Consider the following 19,656-nt stretch of genomic DNA (forward strand, 5'->3'; position numbering starts at 1 on the left):
GCAGGGGGAGGCTGTGATGATAATGAGTGACAGTAACAACTGCTGGCTGTGCGGCCTCCACAGGAGCTTACTTCTTTTAGTAAGAGATGATGTAACTGATGTGCCAGTGCTTTGCGCTTCGAAGGCTAAAGCTGATTAGAACTGCAACAGTGTAGTGTTCATTTTTTAAAAATTAGTTTGGATTGTGTGCGTGCGTGCGTGCGCGTGCGTGTGCGTGCGTGTGTGTGTGTGTGTGTGCCGAAGCTGTATTACTTCCTGCAGTGAGGAGGAGGACGAGGAGGAAGCCAGTGTTGTAATACAGCCTCCTTCTCACAGTGGTATGGCTGGAATGCAGGTGTACACATACACACATATTGAAACAAAATAAAAGCGTTTAGGCCTACTCTTGTCAAAGAGCTGATATTGCGTAGCCCCCAAAATCCGAATACTTGTCTAAAAATGGGCTTTGTAAGTTGTAAACAAGTGATGTTTACCATGTTCACCAAGTGGTAGCATGCAAACGTTTGCTAATTAGTTCTAAACACAAAGCACAGTTGCTGCAGAGCACTTTTAAGCCTGTGGCTCTGTGAGGCTGAATGCTAACGTCAGCAAGCTAACATGCTAGCATGTTGAACTTCAGCATCCATTCAGCATGCAAAACTTGACTAATTAGCCCCAAACACAAAGCACAGTTGCTGCTGAATACTTTTAAATGTATTTGGTCATAAAATATATTGTTGGACTAAAAGGAAATTGTGACCAGAGGACAGAGGAAATGTGTCAATATGCAAAGAGAAACGTCAAAGCGCTCCATTGCTGTAAAACCACATTTCAGCTTCTCATTAGCTCAGAAAGAACATTTGTCCCGTTTTTCAGTTTTGTGACAATACATCTTTCAGACAATCAAATACATTTTTTAATCGTTATAAGAAGTTGGCAACATTTCTAAAGCCACAAATGAACAATTGGAAGTTTCGCTAACATGCTAGCATGTTGATCTTCAGCAGCTGTAATGTTTACCATGTTCACCAAGTGGTAACACGCAAAAGTTTGCTTATTAGCACTTAACACAAAGCACAGTTGCTGCTGAACAGTTTTAAAGGTATTGGGTCTAAAACATAGTATTGAACCTAAAGGAAATTGTGACCAGATGATGGTGCTAGAGTTATTAAGTTCTTGTTCATCTCCTGGGGACCATGAATGCATTCAATCAAATCACAGCTATTTCACTAAAAGACAAAAACAAAAAGAGAAATCATCAAACATCTTTGCTGTCCATTGCTGTAAAACCAGGATTCAACCTGAGGAAGACCTTACCCTATTTTCAGCTTTGTGACAATACATTTTTTCAGATAATCCAATTGATTTTTAACTGTTTTTCAAGCATAAGAAGTATAGATATTTTCTAAAGCCATAAAAGAACATTTGGAAATATGTACATGATTTCTTCTTCTTTTTTTACCGGACTGCGATAAAATGGAACTTACTGCAAGTAAGTAAAAGTACAGGATGAACTCACTGATTTAAAAGATAAACATGTCAGGAACCGCTTATAGTAGTTTGTTTAATGACTGTCTATTGAATGATATGAGTAAAGCCGGTTAAAGAGGTTGGGTACCAGGAACTGTATACAGTATAGATGAAATCCAAGAATCATTTTTGCAGGATAATTCATTTTAGTTTGCTTTTACCTCTAAATCAGTCTCTCAAGAGGATTTCTTGTAATGTAAAGAATTACACTTTCTGATAGCACTGACTGCTAGATATTCGATCATATTCATATTTATTTATTTATTATACAACCAGAACAGCATTCATCAACAGGCTTAGTGAAACTGTTTGCAAGACTATATTTAGACACAGTTACAGTGAGGGTTTAGCATAATATTATTTTAACAAACACTTCTAATTGAATTATTTTTAGGTCAAGCATTGGAATTTTTAATTAACGTTCTAATACTGTGCTCTGACTACACCAAAGCAACAGTGCACTGCACTGTGAAGTCCTTGTTAACCACATGGCTCTTGCAGGTAAGACATTAATGTTCAGACGTATCCTGACACAAGGTGATGCAAATCTGAAAGTGGTACACACATGAACATTTAGCCTTTTTGTTTTACTGTAATACAGCTTGTGCAGCTACTTGAAGGAAGAATGTGAGCCTACAGCCGAGAATGTTATTCATCGCTTCATTAAAACCATAATACAACAGTTTGATCTAAAGTGATTTTTTCATCAGACTAACTTCAGATCATAAGTTGCAGTGGTGAAGGACATTAAGATCCTTTAAATACTCCAGGTCAAGTACAAGTCTCCGGTTTGTTGTCTCCACTATCATGTTTGTACAAATTCAGAGAAATTGAGAATGACCCTGGCAGATACAAGTGCAGTGCATTTGCATAGAAATGTAATCATTGACATTATCTTAGGTTTTAAGAAAAAAATAATCCAAACTGTAAATTGAATTGCATGATCTATTTCTCAGCCATGTGATTTCCTGTCTTCCCCTCTCTTAAAGAAAAGACACATTTAGACCAAATAACAAGCGGTAACGGTAACTGTGTATATCCTCAGGAAAACCCATGTGTTGAATAGCTGATGTGTATCACACTAAATGAATGATATCGGATACTGTAGCAGGCCTTCCGTCTTTAACGTCTGTGCCCGATGTCTGACCTTGGGCTTTCTCAAGGGATCAATGCCATTTGTCCCCTCAGCTGTGGAGAATTAAGAGAGAGACAGAGAGCGGAGGAGAGCAAAGAGAGAGAGAGACTTGGCATGTATCTTGTGTTCAAAGGGTTGATGCCCTTACAATAGGCGCTTGACTGACAAGTGTGTGTGTGCATGGGCTACATGGGACACTGATGTATATTCTTGGAGTTGGGGTTGAACCTGTGTGTGTGTGTGTGTGTGTGTGTGTGTGTGTGTGTGTGTGTGTGTGTGAGAGAGATGGTGGGTAGCAGTGGGTGTGATGGCTAATCTTGCACCTCGGTGGTTTTGATCCCCTTGACTGGTAAGAGATGGGGGCATGGTGCCTTTTTGTCTCTGGGATCAGCTGCACTAAGTCGGAGCTTAAGAAGGGAGATCCGGTGTAAGAGTGAAACTACAAAGGCTTGTGTGCCCGAAATAGTGCAGGAAAGGGGGCCGGGGCACGAGCGCACTCACTTGTGGCACTTGTTGCTCATCGATCCATCATGTGTTGCATACATCAGATCACTCGAAAAAGAGCTTGAAAACTTGTTGTTGGACAGCTTGGGCTCACAGCGCCCTCTGCTGCCAGACAACAATAAAGCCCCATTAATTGTTCAGCCATAATTATACGGTAGACAATTGTGAAGGTTATTTGACAGTTGGTGTTTTTTTATTGTGATCAAATGAGTTTTCAGGCTGATATTGTCAGATATCTTGGTTCGATATATTATTGTTATGTTTGCAAGTCAGTTAGATTATTATACATTATGCGTAATGTGACCAAGCAGGTTAAAGCAGATGCATGAAGTTTGATTTAACTCTAAAGTCTGAATAAAGAACCCCTACTGAGTCATGAGGGGTTTTCTTGGCCTGGACCGTGGAACAACAGTAATGTAAAGCCTGGATTACAAAGTGCAGACAAGCAGCCTTTACCAGGGGGGGAAGGACCTAAAGAAATATGTTGTGGGCTGCATTGTGGGAATTGTAGGATCCAACACGTCTGTCACTTGGCCCAGACAGGGGATTAAAAGTCAGTATATCTCGACTACAAAGTGTGAGTAAATTCGGTATTAGATTGTTGGAGAAAACAACAAAAAAAAAATTATCTGTAGGTTTTGATGCCAAATGACAATAAATGGTGCTTGCTGGTCTACTGCTATTATTTTCAGTCATCCTTATTTTTAGGTATAAAGTAAAGTATTACTGTGTATCCAACGCCTTGTGCCCCTGAGTCAAACATGTAATGAACTTAATCTGCAGCTATGGATAGAGATTGATAAGATTAACATTGACAGTAGGAATGAAGGAGCCTCGGGCTGAGTTCCACCGACAGGGTAAGGAGGCTGGAAATTATTGAGCAATGAAATAAAGCGTGATTGATATTTCCCTGGGACTTGTGAACAATATGTATGATATAGAATAACACCAGATTTATCCTTCAAACCCATCCATCCATCCATATACTGCAGGATATACTGCTTATCCCGGCTGACAATGGGGGAGAGCCGAGGTACTCGGTTCGTCTCTATCATTTAAACCTCGAAAACAAATCTCATGACACATCTGAAATGGCAGGAGAATACGTAGTACACGAAAAAAGAGCGGCCAGTTAAAGAGACAGGAGTCAGGTCTGAGAAAGAGAAGAGCTTTTTATTAAGCACTGATTTTATTCCAGTCTTTTCAAAGGAGAGAGCAAGGAGAAGATTGTTTGAGAGTCAGCTGGAGGTGACAGGGGGAAGCAATGAGGATAACATGTACATTTTTTTTTTCTTCTATTTTTCCTTTTTTTTTTTCCCAGCAACAAACGTTCAGAGTGGGAAAATACACGTAGTAAAAGCCTGTATTTTCCTACTGTGAGCATTTACAGCTGCAGTACTACCGATTGAGGAGAAGCACCGTGACCATACAGCTGTGACCATTTATCTGGTTTCTTAGTCGAGTTCTTACATCGGAAATGATAGATTTTAAGAAAGAAAGAAAGAAAAAGAGCAAGGCAAAAAAATAAAACTCACCTATTTTTCACTTTTGGCCCTGAATGTAAATAATTTATTCTTAACAAACCAACCTTTTAAACACATGCCATCAGCCATGTGATTTCAACTACTATCAAATTAAAATGAAGTACTGCTGCATTTACTTAACAGGAGTTACCTTTTTTTTTTTTTACTCATCCAGATTTTTTGGCATGAACATTTTTCTTTTTTTTTTTTTAAAGGGGAAAAAACAAACGGCGAGGGAAAAAGGTGAGTCATCTAAGATCGGTCTAGAATGGTAAAGGCAGACGAACGCAGCAAATGAAAGCATATAGCCTGCGTTCGTTTGTTTCAAACACATTGTAAACCAACTACTTTAAGGAGAAGCAGGTAGTTGTCTCACTTAAGAGGGTCTAGAAATGGAGCATCACCACTGAACAACACTCATCATGTCGAGCAAAAGAAAAAAAAAAACAACCAGAACAAGAAGCAGTGACAAAGAAAAGACGAGGCGGAGCACAAACGTTTCTTTGTAGAATCGGGAAGAGAAATGCTGCATGTGGGAGACAAACGGTACAAGTCCTATTCAGCCAGCTCCCGAGCGTGGCTTTTGTTCTGCTTCGTCCACGCTGATGAAAGGGGGCTTTACCTGCAAACCCCACAGCACCAGCCGGCTCCAGCAGAACCATGAGGTAGATCACTGGTCACGCTGACCACAAGAGAACGAAAAAACAACAACTCCTAAAAGATGCCCACTGGGTGTAAAACGTGTAATTTCAATTAAGAACGGCTCCTATTTCGTGTGTCATCCTAGAGTTTAAAAGAAGAAGAACAAAATTAAGAGAAAGGAAACGTAAGGAATTACCGTGCTCTGAGTTTACCACCGTTCTATTTTCTCAGTATTGCCGTGGGATTCTCATTGTCTTTATTGCTACCACATAACTAGATAGCCAAACACTCAAACAATAGAAATCGCCATGATTTCACACACACATTTAATCAATCAGATAGAAATATGACACCTGATCAAGTTTGATGAAGAATGTTGGAGGATGTTCGATGTGACGTAAGGAAGGCACCTTTTCCAATAATAAATTCATTAATTTCCCTAATGAAATGGTCACCTGTGTCAGCTGTCAAGTACAGTTGAGCATAAATTGATTTTTGTAAGCTTTTTCTGTGGCCACTTTGAAAACCAAAATGAAGCTATTCTGAAACATTAAACTTCAGTGCAAACAACGTTTCGCAAGGTTTTTTTTCTTTCAAATAACACAAATAAAAGAGCTATAAAATCATAGAAACCTTCGGGGGGGGGGGGGGGGGGGGGGGGGGGGGTAGCTCAATCTCATGCATTTTAATATCCCATTTCACTGGGGTGGGGGAGGTGGAGGGGGTGAGGGTGAGGTTGAGGGGCGGCTAAGGACGGGAGAGGCTGGGGGATCCTCTGGTATTGGTTTTGAGGATCCGTGAAAAAAAAAAGAGAAAAAGAAAAGCAGGTTGTTTCTTATCAAAATAAATCTTGATTTTTTTTTTTTTTTTTTCTGTGATTAACCGACTGCTTGAGTCCATTTACACCGTCCTCATTTCCACCACAAATGTTGGGGCTGTGCAAAAAAGTTCACGTGTCTGGTCCAATCAGAGAAGGCGGTGACTGTTTTCACTGTGATGTCATCAGCAAACTTCTCACCTGCCGTCTGGCTCACAGAGTAATAAAGTCAGCCTGGAAATAACAACACAGAAGCAAAAGGTATGAAAACTAAAAAAAACTCAAGTGAACATTAAATATTCAGATTTTACTTAAGCAATAAAACAATGTTGTCCTAATTTTAAGGGTAAATGGGGGTATGAATAACTAAGTTTTTATTCTGCTTATATAAAAGTGTGTTATTCTCATTGTGTCTTCACTTCCTGTTTGACCTTCACTGTCGAGACTTTGAGCCTCCAGGCCACATGCACTGAGAACGGACTTTTCAGTGCAGGAGGAGTGAGTTGAACTTTTGAAATTTAAAATATTTAAATTAATCTTTCAATGACAGAGAATGAGTCGGTTTCTGAATAGTTTTTCTAGAAAAGTCTGGTCAGACACAAAATATATTTATTTTTTTCACAACATGTCCGAGGGGGATTTTTTTTTCGTTGCACCTTTTTCTTATAAGGCAAGATATATAGAGGTTTAATAAATTGTAATTTTTTGTTTACAATGTTTGGTTTAATGGCTTATAACCGATCTGTAAATAAATGTGAAAGTTTGTAATAACTCTCATTGATGACCCATTGATGAAGCAGGTACTTACAGGATATAAACCCTCGGTCACTAATGTGGCAGTCAAGCTGCTGAAATATACAAGTTGCTGACATTTACATCAGATGGCTAAGATCCAAAACACTGAAACACGCACCTGTGATTACTTGCTGAGCTGACTGTAAGGAGATGAGTTGTTGGAAGAATCCACTTGCTGCGGCGTGCCATTTTCCTGAAAGGTAAAAAACAGCATCTGTCATTTAGAGCGCCATAATGACTATCATCTCTGCGTTTGCGCTGACATAATTGATAGTTTTAGAAAGACGGACACTTCACAAGCAAAACCAAAGGCTGTCATGAATGGAAGTCGAGTAGGATTGGCATGGGCTGCTGTCCTTTTCTTAAAACAACGGTTGTGTGTATCACAGTTGAATGGACACTGGGTAGAAGCGGAATGAAGAAATGATAAACTCACTGGCGGTGCCTGCATGGGAGGATACTGAGTCATGTAGGCTCCCTGGACACCAGGGTTGGCAGCAATATACTGTAAGATAAGAGATGAATACAAATTAGAACTATTGAATGGTTTATAATACGGCATGAAGGTGAAACAGTTCGCAGACAAAAACAAAACTTTTTACAGATTACAAGCATGGACATTGCTGAAGCTGCTAAAATCACTGTAGCCTTTAAATCTTCAGATAATGGTCCAGAGAAGAAGAAACGGACTTAGTCCTCAGGCTCATCATATTCACATTATAGCAAAGTCTACTAAACCTGCCTGTCCCTATAGCTAACGATAATGTGTCTGAATGTCACTGAGCATAAAGAGATCTTTGACTTCTGGTTAAATTCTGCTTCACATAAAGATTCATGCTGCTTTCATCAGGCGTGTCATTTTGGTTTGTCTGAAAAATGTTGCAGAGTATAAAAGACATTGCGCGGTAGTCTGTTAAAATAAGAAATTAATCATGACGAGGATTTCACCTCACAAACCCGAGGATGTCAATCTCAAGACTTAACAATCTCTCCAGTGAGCCCCAATTCAAACATATTCAAGTCAATTTCAAATCATAGCATAAACTGAAACGCAGTATGTCTTATTTAATTGTACTATATAGATTCATTTGACTGTGTAAGGATGCAGGATGTCCCAGACTTCCACTCACCGCTCCAGTGTTTCCCAATGATAGCTGACCCATCTGCTGAGTAATCATGGCCGAGGGGTGCATTGACATGGAGGGATCCATAGAGGGAGACATCACAGCACCCTGAAACACAAAGCAGCTCAGTTGTTTTTTTCCTTCTTTTTCAATTTTTTTTTATATCAAATATCACATGATTACAGTTTCAAAAAAACTAAAGCATTCTGATAAAACACATAAAGGCTGCAACAGCAGAGCTGAGTACAAATATACCATTAGTCAAATTTTAAAACCAATATATGTCAGAGACCAGAGGCAAAACATATAAATAAAATCTGTTGTAAAGTAGTAGATTCCCAGTCTGTGGTAATGTAGTAGTCCGCGGTAAACATAAGGCATTCTACGCTCCTGGGTTACATTAAGGGGAAAGTATGACATCGCCAGCTCTAGTCTCTGTCTTCAGATGGCGTATATTCCTTTTAACATGATGCCCTCGGGGAATAGACCATTTCCTTGTAAAAAAAAGTGGGGGAGGGGGCAGATCAGCAGAGACACTTGTTCCGCTGGAAACCATCTGTTGGAAGAGTCAAAGAGTCACAAGACTGTCTCTGCTTCAGGCATTTCCTGCTGGATCCAATGAGAGGAGGAGGGCGGAGAGAGCAGGGGGGGTGGATGGGGGGGTTGCTGAGTGTCTTTTTAGACGTTCCATTCCTCTTTAATACACACACACACACACTCCCAACACACACATATACACACTTACAATATATAAATACACAGTAACTGCATTTCCCAGAACTCAGCTCTGTCCTCCTACGTTTGGGAAAGCTTGGGACGTTGGGGGGGGGCGTTTGACCGTGTCAGCAGAACAGGCCGATTAAAGTAACACTCATGGAGTTTCTGTGAGCTCAGAACTTCAGCTGTAGCTGTGCCACAAACACACAAACACCCACTTCCTGCACACAGAATAGGAGTTGATGTACAGTGTGAGCAAACGCCGTCGTTCTCTTACCGGGTGCTGCATGATGTATGGTTGATGTGCCAACCACGAATGACTCTGCACCTAACGAAAGGGTCAGACAGGGAGGGGGGGGTCAGAACAATAGACGGAGGAGAAGAGAAAGAAAAGAGAAAGTTATTTGGGTGCGATGAATGAAACACTTATGTGGTGAACTAAGTTTACAACTGCATTAAGCAATATCCCATAAGGCAGCCATCTGAAAGGATGTCTGCGGGATCAGGAGTTCAATAAACTCATTCTTCTACCTCTTCCATCAACACCATGCTAACAGAAATAACCGAGTCAAGAAAAATGCAAAGCAGGAGGAGGAAGGGAAATTGTTTGCTTTAGGGAAGCTTTTGGGGGAAAAAAACATGATGTCATGGCATTCAAGCCTCTGATCTGGAGGATCCCAGGCCTTTGGTAGCGAGGCATGGGGACATTAATAAGAGGGGCCGTAATTCATTTATGTATTTGTGGTGTCATGTACGTACTGCATAAGTGTCCCGCCCATCAAATACAAAAAACTGTTGCAGCGGTGAAACATTTGTCAGCAAGCCTTTAAATCTTCATATAATTGTCAAGAAAAGATTATATGGACTTATACTTTATCATAAAAGTCTTTTCTCTTCAGGGACAAGCTGCCTGTTGCCATAGCTAATGAATCTGCCGCCGTCCGGCCTTCCCCTCCTCAGTCTTCGGCGGTTCTCCAGAACTTCTTTGAAGCAGGCAGAGGATTAGCCTGGCAGACGTTTACGAGCATGAGGCACATGGATATGTCACTCTGACACACGCACGTCCATCACCTGTGTGCTAACCAAGCCTTCAAAGCCTCTCGTTCTGGGTCTACCACTTCCCTCACCGCCGTCCCTCCACCAGAGGGCTCTTGAGCTGCCAACCTTCAACCTCTTTGTGGCCACATCCCTAAAAGGTCAGGGTGCGATGCTGCACTGATAAAAAAGAAAAGAAAAAGGCAGGACTAGGGAAGAAGAGGCGATGTTGATGTTGGCAGCACAAACAGAGGGTTGCTGTGGTGGGACTGTTAGGTGCAATCTGGAAATGAATTGGACATCCGGAGGGGTGTGTACCTGAGAGGAGCCTTTGTCAAAAGTAGTGGATTACGATGAAAAACTCAGATAAGGCCATTTCTCTCTGGCCAAACTGCACAAAGAGAACGTCTGAGCTTATTATTAAGAACATGTTTACCACCTCCCCACATGATGTGGATGCCTAACACACAGGCCTCGAAGACTCTAACATGTTGTGGATTTATCTGGATCCCATTCCTGGACTCTTGCTATAACCACACTAGAGTTTGTGCCACATAGAAAAGTTCTGAATCAAGCACAAACCCAATTCAGATAAAGCACGACTCTTGTGCTCTTCTTTTTCTCTACTCCTATGCAGCACTCAGCTTACTGTGACCAAGGTAGCTTTATATCCTATTCTTACATCTATCACCTGAACAGCCCCCACACAAGCAAAAAAAATATAGCCTAACCCACATAAACACTCCATAAAGTCAAATGCAAGAGGGGGGGGGGGGGGGCAGCGAGAGAGCGAGATGATTTAAATTCAGCTCTGGCTGTTGGACAAGTTTACATTCGCCCATTAAAGGTGATCCTCTACAGTACCTGGTAAGCAGAGACGGGAGACATGTAGGGAGACATCGCAGGCTGCACAGTCATTATCCTGTTGCTCACTGGATACGGAGAATGATAGTACCTGGGAAACATGAAAAACGTATTTCAAAATGAAGCTGAGGACTCGTGAGGAGAGTAAAAAGTTGCAACCCGAACACAACCTACCCATTCTGTATGGCTGCCGAGGAGGGGTCATAGCTGAGGGTCATTGCACCCTAAGGTGAGGACACAGACATTACTTATTTATATCTTATTCCAGGATCATAGCGATTGAAGCATGGACTATAGAATTGCATTTACACTCATTTCTCCAGTTGTATGGACGACAGAATAATAAAAACTTCATTCATTCATTCATTCTCATCACGCTTTAACATCACATGATAAGGGGGGATGTAACATGAAAGGCGGATACATACTAGTCTGAGATCCCCTGTCTGTCCATTGGGAACAAATCCGCTGTGAGCGTGTTTCTTCCTTTGACTGTCCGCAAACTTACACAGCAAGGGCTGAGGAGGAGCTGTGAGCGGAGCAGAGAGAAACGCCGGCAAATCGACAGTCAGTCAACGATCGATCGTCACCACCTCCACAGTTTTTCGTGGTAACAGGAAAAGTGTGCAGTAAGGGGAAATGTTTTCCTACCCAGAGCTCCAGAACCTATCTTGATAAATTTCCCATTAAAGTGGGAGATGACTGCATTACACTGCTCCGTTGTGTCCATCCTGTCCAGGGAGAAGACAAAACAACAGCCGTGACTCATCATTAAATTACACAGAGTCCAAAAACAAAAAAAAAGGTCTTGTTTTGCACGGCGCAAATCGGGATAACTCTCGGCGCACTTAGTACGATATCTGAGCACGATTGTCTGCTTCAAGTTAATGCTAGTTCACACCCTGTACAGCTGTGAACGTCAAACCACGGGAGACTCAGACACTCGAACGAATATTCTTGGCTTTATGTAAATGGAACAGGAGCCAATAAAAGATATTTTGGCTCCCACTTCAAGGCAAGCAGCAGGTTTATCAGTTTAAGATTCAGCGTGAAAATTATCTTGCAGACCCGGGTCCACGTGAGGCCTCCGTGTATCTTGCATGACATTGGATTTTCATGGTTTGCTGTTATAAAACTTGTGACAGCAGTTAAGAAAAAAAACAAAAAACGGCGGGTCCTGTGCAGACAACAGGTCATGACTGACTGTAGTCAGTGAGTCTGACTGTGGAACTCAAACTGGCCAGCGTGAAAGTAACCGATGGATGTTAATACCAGGTATGAACAGGGCCTAAATGCATGCAATAGGATCGAACCTCGTGTAATTGTGTTATTGTGTACAACAATAAGAAGAAGAATCACAATAATAGCGAATAAGTCGTTGAGAATATTCCTTTTTTTATCAGTTATTGCGCTGCCATTGCCACAGAGCAAGAGGAAACTGTGTTCATTTGGTGTAAGTTTATTGTGTTTAATCATAGGGTTTGATCACTGCTGCGGGTTTATTCCACAACCACATTGAAGGCGTCTCCGTCAAACGCCTGCCACTGACCTGGCGAAGCCCACGCCTCGGCTGTTGCCGCTGTAGTCCCGGAGGATCCGCGTGGAGACGACCTGACCAAACGGCTGCAGCATGTTCTCCAGCTCCTTCTCGTCCACGGAGAGAGGCAAGTTGGAGATGTACAGATTCGTTGGGTCCTGCTCCTGTTGCTGGTTGCAGGAAAAAGACAACAGAAAAGGGGGGAGGGGATATATTGAATGCATTGTGTTTTATAGTGTATTTAGCGTGGCGACATCTGACCGCCAGCACATTTGCTCTGAGTAACGGATAAAGGCAGCGCTGCAAAATATATTCAATCACAAATGCATGTTTTTCCCCAGGTATGAAACAGGACCTGAGACCCAGCTGTAGCATGGTAACGGATCAGAGGAAGACATTTGGTTAAACAAACCCTAAGAAGCTCTTCTGCACACACACACACACACACACACACTTCATCTGCACTGTGCAGCAGCCCAGCGCCCTCGACGGTCTTCCCTAGAAACAGCGGGAGAGCAGCGTAGCCTAGCTACGGCGACACACAAACTGTGCTCTGCTGTTTGTTCCAAACAGAGCTCTGCAGACGCCAACCCTCCCTCCGTCCGTCCGTCAACTGGGAAACGGGCTCGGAAAAGGGAAGGGAGGCTCTAGAGAAGAATGTGATGATCGAGACAATTTCCCCGCCGTCCAGCGCGAGACACAGATCACAGATGGGACGCAGAGATATCCTGTTAGATTTCTAAAAATATTTTTGAAGAATGAAAAACTGGTGTGCTTCGCGTTGAATGAGTCACGGAGGATCCACAATGAGTCAGAGCAGTAGTACTGTCCCCGCCACAGTGCTTCGGTGCAGAAATGCTTTGTATCAGTATGCATGAATGGGGATTGTTAATTCTCAGTGATACAGTGATGAAACCAGGCAAACTGTGCATTGTCTGGAAGTCTAAAATGTGTGTGTGTGTGTGTGTGTGTGTGTGTGTGTGTGTGTGTGTGTGTGTGTGTGTGTGTGTGTGTGAGTGAGTGAGTGAGTGTTTGTGAGCGGCCGGTGCTGTGTGCAACCTGTCACACTGACTGACAGGTTATTTGGCAGAGAGGGACGTGACATCTGGTTTCTACAGTGAAAGTAAATGGGGTCACGGGAAGAACAGCTTGTCAGCCGAGGTCACGTGACCAGTCTAATGTCGTTCGCCAGCGCACGGCCCCACACATGCACACATTAAAGAAGAACAACCCCGCAGAGATGTCCACTAGCAAGAGAAATATGCACACACGCGCGCGCACACACACACACACATATATGCCTGTAACTCACCTTGGCCATCTGGGCCTGTATGCCGCTGGTTTTCAGAGCATGCACAGCCTTTAAAGCAGCCGCTGGGCTGTCAAAGTCCACGAAGCCATAACCTGCATTCGGTAGAACAGTGGTAACATGATCAGACACCAAGCGATAAGTAGAACCACCTATTGTACATTATGTACCGTCGCCATCACGGTAGAGGGATTGGTTGCATGCTGATATGTTTAATGTCTTTTACATTATCAGTACAGCACTTCTCAGGAAAACCGAGACGGGTGAGAAGCTTGATACCACTCTCACGTCCATGCATTAAATATGGAGCATGACCCAGTAGCCAGTTAGCTTAGCTTAGCATAGAGACTGGAAACGGGGGGAAACTGCTAGCCGGGCTTTGTCCAGAGGTAGAGAAAAAAAAAGTTCATCTAAAGCTCACCGATTGATTGTATATAATCCGGTTTGCAAATGGAATAGTTTTACAGGGGAATAAATTCTTGGCTGGGAACTATTAACCAGTGTCTATGTCTATGAAAAATTGCATGCCTATGTGTTTCGGATTCATAAATTAGCGTTTTCCTGTCACCCTGTCAGTCACCGGTTTCTATTTATTTCCATAAGGTTTTAAATCTAAGACTCTTGAGCCAGGTGATCCATCATAATTTGCCTTTTGTTTGTTGTCCAGCTCACTGTATGACTGTATCATCGGATCATAATGCAGTTCACACTTTGTAAATCAATGTGCACTTTTTAACAACAGAACAAAAACAAAGACGGACACATTCGCTGTTCCCGTTCACGGTGATGGATTACACGACTCAAGCTATTATTATTGGAAGCGGATAGATTTTCACACTGTATGAAAATGAATGGAAAGCGGGAGCTGCGGGGAAGGTGTGGGAAATTCATTAAAATAATCTGAAAACATCATGGAATAAGTAAAAAGCAAAAAACGAGGCTGAAGTCAGTCGCAGCCTACACACAAAAACCCCAATGGTTTGATAATTTATGAAAGTCAGCTAAAAAACAACTGTTACATGCATCAAACATGCAGTGGAGATATGTTCCAACACTGGAAGTAGATTTAAATTATAGTTAAACACGCTGCTGAACAGTGATGGCTGGTGCTGCGAGGTAATGATGACCTTACTGACCTTTACATTTGTTGGTCGTCTTGTCCAGGATTGCCTTTGCTGACTGAATCTTTCCATACCTGGAGATACCAAACATCGACATGTTGATTATTGTGGGAAAAAACAACAGACACTGTCTGAAAACGTCTGTCATTCCGGCCCGGCCTTCTCATTGTGTATTGTTAACGTCGGACAGATGACTGTCCTGAGAGTATCATCACGGAGACATCACAAACAGTAAAATGCAAAATAATTAAAACTTGCAATAGTAATCGAGATACCCGGTGACTTCAGAGACACATGCTGTACATCTCTTCTCCCTGCTACCTGTTCCCAAACACCGTTAATCCAATATCCAGCGTTTTCAGGATCTGCTGTATGCCTCGTCTTTATGATAAGTTGAACTGTGGCATAGGCGGTGAAACTGCCGAGCTCACTTCGCCACTCAGGCCTTGTTGCTATGAAAAGCGCTTTCATTTCTGCTTTGTGCAGGCAAACACCATAGGGAGCATGAACAAAACACAAGCAAACAGGACACAAACAGCTGCTGCCGCTGGTTACATGGCTGAATGCCTCTCTCCATATGTCCGGGATTCGGAGGGAGAGAGGGGAGACAAAACTCCACTAATCATGGCGTTCGACGCACTAACCGCTCGGACTGCAGCCTATGGTTTCATGTATTGAACGTGCTCACTTCACACTATTCTTCTTTTTATATTTTCATGTCATGTTTGCAGTCAGCTTTGAGAACTATGGCCTCTCGAATGTGTCTGTTTCAGAGGTACAGTGGTTGGAGCATTTAACACTATGGTTTAGCCTGTGCATGTTTCTCGATTGCCACCATTGGTGCTTTTGCACTAAAACAGCTGATCGGTCAGTATTATTATTTTTAATCTTTGTCAAATTTCTGTTTAATCGATTCTTAATAAGGAAATTTGAAAGCTATTTATTCCGTAAGATTTCCAAAGGCTTTTTTTTCGGTTCAGAGGCTCGTAAAAAAATAATAATTGGGAAATACCCTATTTTGTTTTCTTAGCCCACAGTTAAATGAGAGGATTGATAACACGCGCATACAGCAAATATGAAGCCAACGCTCTAAGCTGGTTAGCTCAGCACAAAGACTAGAAACGGGGGGGGAACGGCTAGCCTGGCTCGGCTAATGTGACCAGCCCTGTAAAAGTCACCGATCAACATTACACATTTTACTTCTGTTTCCCTCCGTTTCCACCCTTTGTGCTAGGATAAGCTAAGCTAACCCCCCTCGTTGCTTAAAATCAAGAATTAATATACCAAAAAAAAAATAGTCAAATTTACTTCAATGTGTGTCAGAAATATCACAGTGAGTTTTTACGAATTGTAGGAGACCTTCATCAAATCCTCAAGCTCAATTCTGGCCCCTCCCCCCCCCCTGTAAACAAGCACATCAGTGACAAAACTTCTGTGTGTGTGTATGTGTGTGTGAGTGTGTGTGCGTATGTGCGTGTGTGTGTGCGTGCGTACGTGCGTGCGTGTGTGTTTGCGTGTGTGTGAGTGTGTGTGCGTATGTGTGTGTGTGTGCGTGCGTGCGCTTGTGTGTGTGTGCGTGTGTGTGTGTGTGTGTGTGTGTGTGTGTGTGTGTGTGTGTGTGTGCGTGTGCGTGCGCGCACTCACTGGTGACAGAGTTTGACCAGGTCCAGGTCTGTGGTGGCGGGGGGCAGGCCCCGGATGTACAGGTTGGTTTTGCTGAGCTGCTCCAGGCCTGTGCTGCTGCTGTTGCTGCTGCTGCTGGGACTGGACGGAGTCATGGGGTACGACTGCAGACAGGAAGCCCACTGTTAAAGAGTGTATGGGAGCTCGATAATCTAATTTAAACCCAGGTCAAACAGTGATCACAAGAACGTCTCATCTGCGTGAAAGGAAAGAAGTTCAGCAAAAATACAGTAAAAGTCGCTCTTGTGCTCGGGATCCATTTGTGCAATTTTGAGGTACTTGCATTATGAATCATTTTATTTAATCTTGACGTATATTTCTTTTACTTATATATATATATCCGATACTTAAGTACCATTTGGAATACGGGTCTTTTACTTGACCTGTCCAGGGTGTACGCTGCCTCTCACCCAATGTCACATGGGATTGGTTCCAGCCTCCCCCGCTACCCACAAAGGATAAGCAGATGGATATGAGGATGGACTTTGAATTGAAATATAATGTGAAGTATTCTTAGACTATAGCATCTCTGCTTCTTAGACTAATTCCCTTCCTCACCAGTCGCGCTCTCAGGTTTGACCTTCAGGCCCCCGATGATTCTGTCCACCGTATTCTCATATTTTGGCCGTTTGTGGGTTCCCAATTTTCATCAAATCTCAGTTTACGTCTTCACATCCGGCTGTTGTGTTCATCAGAAAGAAAACCTGCAGTTTCTCTTCACTCCTCTGAGCCAAACCACACCGCGTTGCGCTGCGAAGCATTTCCTTCCCCTTACTCATTCATTAAAATAGCTCCCAGCCACCCCAAACCCTCTCTCCAGATCAGATCAAAGACAAAGCATGACAGAATCACACCATCTGTCCATAACCAAAGGACAATCCACCCCGAGTGCCAAAGCCATGGGTGCAACTACAGCCATGCCAACGGAGAATGGCAGGCGTATTCTTCTTGTGAGTCTTCACAATGTTCATAGAAGCTATTTTCCTCTTCTTTTTTTTTTTTTTACAGACGAGGGATTGATTGCTGTGGCAGGAACATCTGCTGGGCCTGTTATGTAGCAGAGGCCTCTGCTTTTTTGTGGGTACATGCAGTTACCCAGTAACTTTACTTGAGACCACCGAGGGTTCACACAAGGCCTCGGAGAAGAGTGCATCTATATGCTCCATTGGAGAGCGACTACGGCGGTTGGTGTGCTGGATTTTAACCGAGCAGATGAAAAACCTGTGTTGCAATTGAGCCGATAACCAGTCCGCCGCCTTATTGCTGCGGGGATTGAGACGTGGTCGGTTTCTGTGATTCCTGTCCTCGCACAGAATCGTATGATTGAAATATTACAGTTGAATTTGACAGGTGGGTATTCGGGCTGTTACAGGCTGCAGGGCTAAATTAAAAAAAATCCGAACCCATAATCCATCTCTAGCATCCGAGGATGCTTTGTGGCGGCCTCCTATTCTCATCTTCCCATCTCCATCAAAAGGTGTGATGGGAAAGCAACCTTCAATAACCTTTTTCTTTTTCTTTATTCGCTCATCCGAGGGGTCGAAAATAAAGGATGCAAACCATGCACAGTTCACTCCAGCACACTGACACATATTATATTAGGTTACCCTGAGAACAGCCCCCCCCCCCCCCCCCCCCCCCCCCCCCCCCCCCCGCCTCCCCTCCCCTCGGTGGACGGCCTCTCTTGATTCACCCGGAATATATTAACCTATAAAAAACGGGACTACAGTAACCGTCATGCATATTGACCAGCGATTGACAGGACGGACAAGGTTATATGGCCACGATGAAACCTCGGCTGAGCATCGGCTCACCAGCTCGGTTTATCTCGACGTGAAGCCTATCGGAAGGGATCAGCTTCCCATCTGACAAGTCGCCTCAGAACACTGAATATGCTTTTACATGTGTGTGTAGATATACTTATATGTATACACATAAATATGTATATATATATATACAGAATTGCATTCAATTGGTATGTATAGAGGTTGGATACATAGGCTCGAATCCCATATGGAAGCCGGAGAGGGCTCTCCAATGTCATATCTGGCTGCCATTATTCAGATGCTGCCTCAGGAGTGTGAGGGGGGGAAAAAAAAAAAAAAAAAAAAAAAAAGGTAGTAGGCAGAGGTCTTTTTTTTTTTAATAATTTTTTTTTATAAATGAACACAATATATGTGCGTGTGCGTGTTGGGCCTACCTGCTTGCGAGTGGCTGTCTTCAGTGGGTTGCCTGTGTTTGCAAAGATCATCCTGGAGGTTACAGATACAATTTTTTTAGCTCTCTCCCCCCCCCCCCCCCCCCTTCAAAAAAAAAAGAAAAAAAATGGCAAGAGGAGCCGCTCGAGAGATCCAGGCGGCGCGAGGAGCCGGTCGGGTTCAGAGCGTGCGCACACTGGAGCGGGCGAGCGGCGGCGAGATAAAAGCCTCGGTCCGGGCGCAGGTACACTGACACATCGACGGACGGTTAGACGCGCGCCAGGCGATGGACCAACCCTCCGGTCCGGCTCATTGATCTACGACGTCCTGCAGCAGACCGCTCGGTCCCACCTACTACAGACCGAACCATCTGCGCCTCCGCGGGGTGTTCGCCGGCGAGTCGGGTGCGCGGCCGCCGCGTAAAAGCACGCGCCCGCGGCGCGTTCTCTCGCCCCGGGGGCCCCGCGAGGCGCCCGGTGTCCGCGGCTCGACGCGCGCTCGGCCGCAAACGGCTTTTTCGGCTTTAATTCGCGGGCGCACGGAACCCTCGGCGCCTCTCACGTTGTCGTCGTCCGCACATACCAAACATTCTTCACCCCCACCCTCCTCCAACCACACACACACACACACACGCACACACACACACGCGTTTGTCTCTCTATAGTTGTGGGGGCCCCCATTGACATAATAACATTCCCTAGCCCCTTACCCTAACCTTACCCAAATGCCTGACCCAAACCCAATTCTAACCCTCACCCTAAAACCAAGTCTCAACCCTCGAACAGCCCCATGGAGTTGTGAGGACCGGCCAAAATGTCCTCACAACGATGGTGTAGAGCCAAAATTGGTGCTCTCAACTATAGAAAGACCCGCGCACACACACACACACACACACACACACACACACACCCTCTTCCTCTTCCTACCCTTCCCCCCATTCGACACACTACATGTCAGAGAATCAGGATGCAATGAAATATAAGCAGGGCCTGGCCTCCGCTGGAGGTCACAGTCTCCCTGTTCACCCAGCTATGTGCGGAGGGTGGGTTAAAAAACAGGGAATCAAATATTAGGAAAATATCATATTGTTGATTAAAAAAAGGAGAAAAAAACTCCTTTACTTTTATCTACTGTGTATCCTGT

General features: G+C 43.6%; 1 protein-coding gene across 3 annotated transcripts; it reads right to left on the reverse strand.

Annotated features, from left to right (window-relative positions):
• Positions 1 to 4,302: 4,302 nt before the first annotated feature.
• Positions 4,303 to 19,107, reverse strand: rbms1a (RNA binding motif, single stranded interacting protein 1a). 3 transcript variants are annotated; one of them, XM_035628770.2, is made up of 14 exons: positions 18,516 to 19,107; positions 16,277 to 16,437; positions 14,648 to 14,706; positions 13,515 to 13,606; positions 12,215 to 12,366; positions 11,317 to 11,396; positions 11,094 to 11,194; positions 10,840 to 10,889; positions 10,666 to 10,756; positions 9,044 to 9,094; positions 8,056 to 8,157; positions 7,362 to 7,430; positions 7,044 to 7,118; positions 4,303 to 6,364 (listed from the first exon to the last, which is right to left on the reverse strand). In XM_035628770.2, exons 1-13 carry the CDS (start codon positions 18,564 to 18,566, stop codon positions 7,050 to 7,052), a joined length of 1,128 nt encoding a protein of 375 aa, XP_035484663.1. In that variant the 5' UTR covers positions 18,567 to 19,107; the 3' UTR covers positions 4,303 to 6,364; positions 7,044 to 7,049. The 3 variants fall into 3 exon arrangements, with proteins under 3 accessions (XP_035484663.1, XP_035484661.1, XP_035484664.1); XM_035628768.2 differs by having other exon boundaries at positions 12,215 to 12,372; positions 18,516 to 19,104; XM_035628771.2 differs by having other exon boundaries at positions 12,215 to 12,372; positions 16,277 to 16,419; positions 18,516 to 19,102.
• Between the last annotated feature and the right edge of the window lie 549 nt (positions 19,108 to 19,656).

The sequence above is a fragment of the Scophthalmus maximus genome, chromosome 4 (genome assembly GCF_022379125.1).
Source record: "Scophthalmus maximus strain ysfricsl-2021 chromosome 4, ASM2237912v1, whole genome shotgun sequence".
NCBI classification, from domain to species: domain Eukaryota; kingdom Metazoa; phylum Chordata; class Actinopteri; order Pleuronectiformes; family Scophthalmidae; genus Scophthalmus; species Scophthalmus maximus.

Excerpts from the sequence above, each read along its gene's own strand:
- rbms1a (XM_035628768.2), bottom strand. The coding sequence starts at position 18,566 with ATGATCTTTGCAAACACAGGCAACCCACTGAAGACAGCCACTCGCAAG. Across the intron at positions 11,195-11,316 it reads GATAGGTTCTGGAGCTCTGG|CTCCTCCTCAGCCCTTGCTG; the intron begins GTAGGAAAACAT and ends CTCCGCTCACAG. Across the intron at positions 7,431-8,055 it reads CATTGGGAAACACTGGAGCG|TATATTGCTGCCAACCCTGG; the intron begins GTGAGTGGAAGT and ends CTTATCTTACAG.